We start from the raw sequence: 9,045 nt of genomic DNA, 5'->3' as shown, positions 1-9,045 counted from the left end.
TGAGCAATCTGGAACAAAGGATTATTTAGTAGGCCCCTTCAACCTGGAAGCAATTGAGAACTCTGCTACATGTCCAGTTACATTGAAATCCCTGCATCAGGATGTTGGCCCTCGGCGTGTAAGATATGAGCCATCTTCCTTCGTGACTAGCAACTGTCAGATGGATTTTTCGTAATCTCATTCCAAATTTGGTGACAAGATGTTAAAAAGAACTCCCAGTATACGCAGTGAAAACACACACCAGGATTGTGTGGACTGCAGGTGAGATAATGGATCATATAAATCACTGAACAGAAGATTCTTGTCAAGCTCTGCACAAACTGGTCAGATGACACTCACAAGGGCACAAGCATACAGAACCATTTAGCACTAAATTACTACATCACAGTGAACAGGAACAGAAAGTAGTAATGTTGCACATAACAAAAGTCAGGGGAACACAATTTGCTACTAGACATGTGCATGCATAGCAAGCAGACACACACTAACCTAACTGAGCTTCAGTTCGTTGGACAAGTTAACTAGACCTACATACATCACAAGCACAAACAGAGTCTATGCATGATCATATTTGGGATATCAATTAGCACCTAATTATGCATCAGTTCTTCCTCCCATGCGCAGACTTGACTTGAGAAGGTCAGCCAGCACCGACGGGCAGCATGCCTCCAGGTGCTTGTACCCATCCGTCGCCAGCACAGCATCAAGAACTGCAGGACTTGTAACGATGAACCCGACACACTTGGCCTTGAGCTGTGGACAATTGTGCTGCTCGGCTAAAGCCAGAGTTGTTGCTACCGTGTCAACATCGATGCCACCGGAGAGCTTGCCTTCACAGATCAGCTTGAGCCTGTCCAGTCCATACCTATCAGCCGCTGCAAGTAGGTGCTGTGCTATCACCGTCGCCGCCTCATCCTTCTCATCGAGTTCAGCCAGGGCATCAGTGTAGATAAAGTGAAGCAGAGCCCTGAACACCACGGGGTCCATGTCCCTGATCTCCACACTCTGCGAGCACTTCTCCTTCATGTCTCCAAAGAACTGGGCCATGAAAACCGGAGATCTCGCGGCCAGTATGCTTTTATGCGCGGCGAAGGTCTCCCCGGACACGAGAAACGTGACGTCCGCTCCCGTCTCGCTCTGCAGGAGATCAGCGAGGTGCCGGTGCAGGTTTGAGGATGGCACAGGCACTTCTTGGACCGTATCCGGCGCTGTATCAGGGAGTTCCTTGAGAACGGTAATGGTGCACTGCATTGTGAAAGAATCAGCCCTGACAAAACCCGATGCTCCCAGCTCACGTCTTCCTGCGACTATCTTTTTGGGCGAGCATTCGTGGGGATTAGTGAACACCCAAGACACGCAAAGCTCATTGGATGGCTTGATCATCCCTCTCGGATCGACCATCCGGAAGCCTATTGCCGCCCTCACACTGCCTTTGCGGGGTCTGCTGAGAAAGGCAACCTCCACTGCTACGGAGCAGTTGGTTGCGGGGTAGATTCGGACTTCCCACTCGTACCCATCGAAACTCCATCTGGATTTGACGCAATCGTCGTTGCCCATGCTCTCGGTCAGGCTGAAGCCGTCGACCTTGAGCAGCCGCACGGAGCGCGCGACGGCGGTGAAGTTTATGCAGGCATGCTCCATGGCGAAGGCTGCACAGTGGATTGGTGGAACAGATCAAACGCGCCTGCGTGTGTTTGACAGCGTAGAAGTACGATTCAGCGAGAATGGCTCACCACGGCACTTGGAGCAGAAACCCTAAGCGAGCGCCGACGGAGGTGAGGGGGACGAGTGCGGGCTGGCTTTCCGGCGTCAGCGGCGCGGATCGACTGGCCTTCCGGCGGCCCTGGGTGGATCTGGTCCCCCGACGTGCCGGATCTGCCTTGTCTACCGGAGATCGGCGGCGTGGGAGGGGTCCGGAGAGGAGAAGGCGGCGGCGGCGGCGGCGGAGGAATGGAATGGCAGTTGTTTATGTCTCCCCAAATACTTCGCCTTCTAGATTTTATCAAAGTTAAAATTTGTAAACTTTGATCAAACATTCACCAAACTGGGCAAAACAGAATAATACGGGTTCAAAAATAGGCGCAAATCAGCAACCATATAGTAATTAAAATCGCAAAGAGAGTTTTCGAGCCGACAGCGAAACCCCAGCTCGGCATGTATTAGTCGGGGGCGAACGAGCAAACCGAACGCAGCCTGAACGAAATCTCTAGTTTGCGCGCGATGGAACTTTCACCTCCTCCCAACGGCCGCTGCCGCCGATCTGCGTCTCGCCCGATCTCGCCGGCATGAGTCTCGAATCGACACCACCGGCCGCCAGAGCTAGCTCGCAGGCCCCACCACCTTCTCCCGTGGTTGCCGGAGCTCTCGCTACTCCAACCACCCCCACCACCCCCGTCGACGTCGCGAGCATGGTCTTGTTCACGAGATTCCTCAAGCGGCGGCGCACGAGAACGCAAGTGGTCCCGCAAACTGGTGTCGCGACGATCGGTGGTGCGGCCAATGGTGCTGTCCCGGCTGTCGCCAAAGGGGCCATCGCAGCCAAGCCGACGGCACCGAGGACATCCCGCGCCAGACCGAAGAATTCGGTGACAGAGAGAACGAAGTCGAAGACGAAGACGAGTCGTGGCGCCCCGCCTCCGCTCCCATCCCCGTCAACGCCACCGCCAGTTGCCAACGCGAACGACGCCCAAGACGTGCTCGACGACAGGTCAACAAGGTAAATTATTTAACTCCAAATCATTTTAAATTGCGAGCAGAAATTGAGGCCGATTATTGGTAGGAACGGCAATGCCTCGTACATGGAGATGTTGGATGAGGTTAACATTGCTCCACTCGCTCCGTTCGACGTTGGGATGAGCGGAGATTGGGAGGAAGACGTGGATGAAGGGGAACAAGGGGACGATGGGAAGAAGATGAAGGCGACGAAGGTGTGGTCGAGGTCGAGGCCGATGGAAAGAAGAAGAAAAGAAGGACCAACAACTACACAGAAATAGAAGACACGACGTTGTGCCAAGCTTGGGCCGCCCTGGGGATGGATTCAGCCTCCGGCAACGATCAAACCGGGAAGCGCTAGTGGCAACGCATCAAGGACAAATTACATAAACTGATGCCTCGTGCTCGCCAACTTGTCAATCGCACGTACCGATTCATCCAAGGACATTAGAACCCAATCAAACCAGCATGCAGCCGGTGGACGGCACCAATGAATCAAGTGGTGTTGAATCCTCCTAGCGGCGCAACTGTGGACGAATATGTGAGTGAATTTGCTTGCTTTCTGTTTTCGCAATTTGTGTTTGGTTTGGTAACCACACCTTGACGATTTCATATTTATTTTGCAAATGTAGGACCACATTGCTGATGCTAGGTACAGAGATATGGCTGGCAGCAAGGGCAAGAGCTTCACGATGCGACATTGTTTTGATGTGCTTCAGCACCTCCCCATGTGGCAATTGAGGGACAAAGAAATGGCACCCAAGAAAGCTACAATGGTTGCATTGGACGATACCGAGGATGAGAAGGAGGGCCGAAACAATGGCAAGCCGGAGGGAAACAAGAAGGCCAAAGAGAGGTTGAAGCTCGAGGGGGAGGTGACAAGGTTTTAAATTGTCAATGCCTACGGGTTATAGACTAGGGTTTAGTTAGAAGTAGAGGGCAAGTAGATCTCGAAGGTTTCAGCCGAAAAGTACTCGACGATATGAAAACTAGGGTTTTTGAGACAATGATTCGATGCTTTCTTTGTCCGTCGACTCCCCCTTATATAGGAGGCGGAGCCGAGGGACTCTTGATGTACAAGTTACAGAGTTCGGGAAGGTTTCCAACTCCTCCCGTAATATTACAAGTGTTCTTCCCTAATACAACTCTAGCTTTCCTTAACTAAGAAGTTGGGCTTCCGAATTCTTCTTATCCTTCGGGTCGTGGGCCTTCAATAAACCCCGGGTACCATCTTCGGCAGGCCCATTGGGGATGCCTATGTCAGTAGCCCCCGAGATTTTGCTTGAATCGTAGAGTTAGGGAAAATCTCCACCTTTATTTTTATTCGATAACTCTAAACTTTATCATATGTTTTCGCATACAAATTTCTATATTGTACAGGGATAATGGTAGTTGGGGCTAGTTCATCTGACGGATCAGGTACTAGTTAACTGCTCTAGTGGCAAACCGCAAAAACCTACTTCAAGATCACATCCCTGGACATGATCTCGGGATACTGGTGTAAACTTCGACAGGTGCCGCTTAAGGTCTTACCATTATGTCAAGTCCCGGTCATATTTATCGGGTACCTAACGTGTCCGTTAGGATTTTTCTTCGTATCTGTTGATACGGATAAAAGTAGCAAACCGACGTCAGACATGGCGCCACGCCACACAGAACGGATTCGGGGTATTACCTTCGCAAAGTTTTGCGGCATTCAGAAATTGTTCGCAACTTTGGCGTTCTGAGAATATATTGTCGAGTGCTTTTTCGGCTGTTGGAATAGCACATTTTATTGAGTCAACGGATGACTTATATTTCTCTCCCGATGGGAGTATACGTAGAGTTATGTATATAACTCGAAATATGCTCATCTTTTCTTCTTCTTTTTCTCTCTCTTTTTTATAATTTCATCGGGCACGCGAACAACGTTCCCGATGGGAGTAGCCCCCGAGGCTACAACCAAGGACTTGTGCTTGGGTGTAGGCTCCACGCCTTATGTCGCTTTATTTTTCACCTGTCGCATAATTTTTCAAATCTCTCGGGTGTGCGAACAGCGCTCCCGATGGGAGTAGCCCCCGAGGCAATGAGCAAATATTTGTATTTGATCATAGGCTCACGCCGTTTCTATTTTGTCTTTTCTCGAATTTTTTCATTTTTCCAAAGTAGCCCCCGAGCATTTGATCAAAAACTTGTATTTGATCAAAGGCTCTCGAAAGAATCAATATTCTTCTACTGTCGTCCTTTTCACGAAGTTGCATAGTCGAATTTTTCCTTTATCCAGATGACATCATTGCTGACGATAGCCACGACCAATTTTCTCTCTCTCTATCTTGCGGGCCCAGAAACTTCATCAATTTGACACGTCGTGCAAGTGGGGGACACACGTTCTCCGCTTTTCCTGGCGCACACACTGTAACGCTTGCATCGAGAAATTACTTTTTTACCCCTAATCCACGTGTGCACCATCTGCCGCACACTTTTTCTATCCAACGGTGCGCCGATTCGCCGCACCTTTATTTAAGGTCTTCATCTTCTTCCTTCCGCCCTTTCGCTCGCGCCGCTCCTCTGCTCTCCTCTGCGAAAATCTCCTCTTGCGCCCCATAGCTCCTTGAGCTCAACCGCTCTCACGCTGTACTCCTGCGCCATTGTTGATGCCACCGCGCAGATTGACCAGGCACAGCTCTCCTGAATCGAAGATGGCTTCCGCAGATCTGGGGAGCGCTGAGTGGGAGAGATCCAAAATCTCTGCCCAAGACATGAACCTGCTGAAGAAACTGGGGATCAGCAAGAAACCAAAGGCGCTACTCTTCCCTAGCGAAGAGAGCTACCCAACCCCTCCAATAGAGTATCGGGTTAGTTTTGTTGATCATCTCATCCGTTGTCTTTCTGCCCCCATTCACAATTTTCTCCGGGGGTTGCTTTTCATTTACAGATTGCAACTTCATCATCTCACTCCCAACTCTATCCTCCATATTTCCATCTTCATCACTCTTTGCGAATCCTTCCTCGGCGTCCAGCCTAACTGGGCGTTATGGAAACGCATCTTTTTATGTCGCCGTAACGGCTCTGCCAATGTCGCCTATAACATAGGCGGCGTTGTTATCTGCGTTCGCCCTGATGTCGAGTACTTCGATGTCAAATTCCCTGACTCAGTTCAAGGGTGGCGCAAAAAGTGGCTGTATATCCACGAGGAGAATCATGGGTCTATTGAAGACAACATTCCTCCTTTTGATGATGCCGAGAAAATCTATCGCCGTCGGTCCTGGGATGCAGAGGCTACCGACGAAGAAAAAATGGCGACGGAGGCGCTGATGACTCGCATCCACGAACTTCAAAGTACCCGCGGTCAAGAACTGTCGGGTATCCAAATCACGGCATATTTCCTTAGGATCAGAGTGCAGCCTCTGCAAGCTCGCAAAAATCCCCTTTGGAAGTATGCTGGTGACGATGATGTGGATCGCCTGTCGGTGGATTTGCCGGTCAAGGACTTAGAAAAACTTGTCCGAAAAATCTCCTCCCTCAACAAGAAAGATGCTGTCCCCTCTTCTTGTCGCGTAAAACCATATAGCGCCACCAATGCGCTCCCCGAGGTAACCTTTGTGTAGACTATTTTTCGACTTGCTCATTTTTGTTTGTCATCCTTTGCATAACTCTTTTGTTGAAATCCCTCCTTGTTTTTATAGAACCATCCAGATCTTGTTTCTCTTCCTCCCCTTCCTGAAGGTGGAGAAGTCGAAGAACGGGCCGTTGTCACCGACGACAACCAGGGTGCTTCTCGCCCTGAGAGTGAAGCCACGGTTTCTCGAAAATCTGCGGTATCCTCTGAAAAAGATGCTGATTCTGAGGCCACTGCCTCAGCACACTCCCTTCCTCCTGCTGTTTCTCCAAGGAACAAAAGGAAAAGGGACGACGTCGAAGACTCTGGCACCTCCAAAGCCGAAGAAGCTGCTCCTTCAAATCTGAAGGCAGCTTTCGATCCATACCTCGATGCCCTCGTCAGCTCGTAAGTTAACCCTTGCTTCTCACTGTTTTTGCTCTTTAACGTTTTGTGTCTATCTTGCTACTTATACTGTCGCCATTTTATTGTAGTGGTGACGAAGAAGAGGCGCAAGCTATTGATGCGACTGCTTGAACGAGTACGTCACATACTTTAGTTGTTTCTGAAGCGCACGTTGAAGGAGAAGAATCTTCGCCTCCTCCTCAAGATGCAAAGCATCCAACACCAGTTGCAAGCCCCCGAGCCTCTTTACCGAAGAGAGCTAGGACAGAACTATCCACGGACCCTGTCCTGGTGGCCAATACGTCTGCGACTCCTTCACTGGATGACGTAAGTATTTCTCTTCTTCCTTTTCGTCTCGACTTTTGTCAATGTTTGCCTCTTCCCTCTGTTTTATTTTAATTGCTATCGAATTTTCATTTTCTATATTGATTTCTCTTTTTCCTTTGGTTTGCTCCCCAGCCCGTGATGCAGTCATTTATTCGCCTCGGTACCCAATTCATCGGGTACCGTGATCATGCAAATAAACTGGAAGGTACTGTTTTTCCCTTGCCCTCTTTGCTGCATACTCCTTTAGTATGTTTGTCATGACGTTATATCGTTGTTTGTTTTCTCCAGAAAATCTTGCCAGAGCCAACAAACGCGCTGACGAGCTTGCAATTAAATTAGAGCAAAGCGAATCAGCTCGTAAAAAGGCTGCAGCAGATGCTGCCTCTGTTGAAGACCTCCGAAAAAGGCTTCATGACGCGGAATCTTCTTTGAGCGAGCATATAACCGAACAATCTGTTCGCGAAGCAGCAATTATCAAGCGCTTGGAGTCGCAAAACCGCCGCTTTGTCAGTAAGTGCCCGAGCTATTTTGCATTCCTTGCTTTTCTTTACTCATTTGTTGATCAATTAATTTTTGCCTCGACAGGGAAAACGTCTCAAGAATATGAACTCGAAGATCCCGACAATGATCCCCTTCTTGACGCACTTTCTTTCCTTGAGTTTCATGGAGATGAAGCACGCGAAGGCCTTACTGAGGCTAAAGAAGGATTGTCGTGGCTCTACCCTTACTTCTTCCCGAAGAAAAAGGAACCCGCGACTTTTCTTGCTCTTGCCAAGTGCTTCAATCCCCTAGAAGATCTTGGACTTAAGCTTCGCCAAGAAAATATGAAGGTTGCCGTTGAAAGCACTATTGCCCTGGTTGCTGACAGCGAGCAAAGCATCGACTGGACCAAAGTTGGCGACACACATGAGATGGAGACCACGAAGTGGCAATCGCTGATCAGGGCTGCAAAGCCTAACTCAAAGAAGATCCTCTCCTATCTTGGATGCAAGCCGACTCCTGCTCCTAGCTCGTCGAAGCCGGAGGTCTAGTAGCATTGCGGTGACCCAGCATACCACTGCATGTTGTAGTATACAAGTTGTTGATATGATCTTTGTGAAGGGACTTCTTCACAATTTGCCATATCCCTCAGAGTGGTACAACAGAAACATTGCAGGTCATAACACTCCATATATTATTACACACATGGTCTTAACAAGTTGGTATTCTCACAGGTCCTATGAGAACACCCTAAGATACTACTTAAGTACGATTACAACTCATAACCAAATATAAAGAGAGCTCAACAACTTATTTAGGTAGGTTCTACGTTGCTCGGCTCTATGATGCTACGGTATATCACTACTCCTCCACCTCGGTGTCATCGGGTCCGTAGACTATCCCATAGTCTACTCCTTCCACTCCGCCGGTAAGATCAGGTTCCTCGTAGACCAGCTCGTAACTTCCTTCTGGTGCTCCATCGTTGATGGCCTCCACTTCCGGATCACAGTCTAGCAAGGGTGTCGAAAGAAAGTGAGTACAGAGGTACTCAGCAAGTTCTAAAAGAGTAAAAAGGTGTTTGATGCACTAGCTACGACCATTGATCAGGAAATCGCAGGTCAATGCATGTTTTTGAAATTATTTCTTCAAAAGGTTGCTTTTATTATGAAAACTATGCCCGTCAGTCTTCACAGGTTGACTAGAACTTCGTGGAGTTCCTTTCCTGCCGCGTTCGCAGTTCCCTTCCCGGAACAGGGAGTGACAGCCACAATTTGATACACTCTGCAGAGGTGCGTTACTTTTCCCACAAGAGATCTCACCCTTTTTGCCAACCGCAGGGACTTGCCCCCGTTCACACTTCCTTTGGTGTGAGGCCAGGTATAAAGATCCAAGCCCACACCGCCTTCTCCGCGACTGCAAACCCACCCTTTTGTCCACCCGCACACCCCCAGTAGACTTCTCCCGATAATACGGCTTTACTCACGGTGTACTTTGGACAATCCTTCATAGATCGTAGAGCCATCATCACTAATGGATGGGGATTT

At 49.1% G+C, this 9,045-nt stretch overlaps 1 protein-coding gene across 1 annotated transcript; it reads right to left on the bottom strand.

Moving 5' to 3' along the window:
• Nucleotides 1-388: 388 nt before the first annotated feature.
• Nucleotides 389-1,966, bottom strand: LOC127311999 (BTB/POZ and MATH domain-containing protein 1-like). Its single transcript, XM_051342475.2, has 2 exons — nt 1,734-1,966; nt 389-1,649 (listed from the first exon to the last, which is right to left on the bottom strand). Exon 2 carries the CDS (start codon nt 1,639-1,641, stop codon nt 595-597), a length of 1,047 nt encoding a protein of 348 aa, XP_051198435.1. The 5' UTR covers nt 1,642-1,649; nt 1,734-1,966; the 3' UTR covers nt 389-594.
• Between the last annotated feature and the right edge of the window lie 7,079 nt (nt 1,967-9,045).

Source organism: Lolium perenne, chromosome 7 (assembly GCF_019359855.2).
Source record: "Lolium perenne isolate Kyuss_39 chromosome 7, Kyuss_2.0, whole genome shotgun sequence".
In the NCBI taxonomy this organism is placed as follows: domain Eukaryota; kingdom Viridiplantae; phylum Streptophyta; class Magnoliopsida; order Poales; family Poaceae; genus Lolium; species Lolium perenne.
The sequence above is the reverse complement of the archived record's forward strand: the minus strand, read 5'-3'. Positions and strand labels throughout refer to the sequence as shown.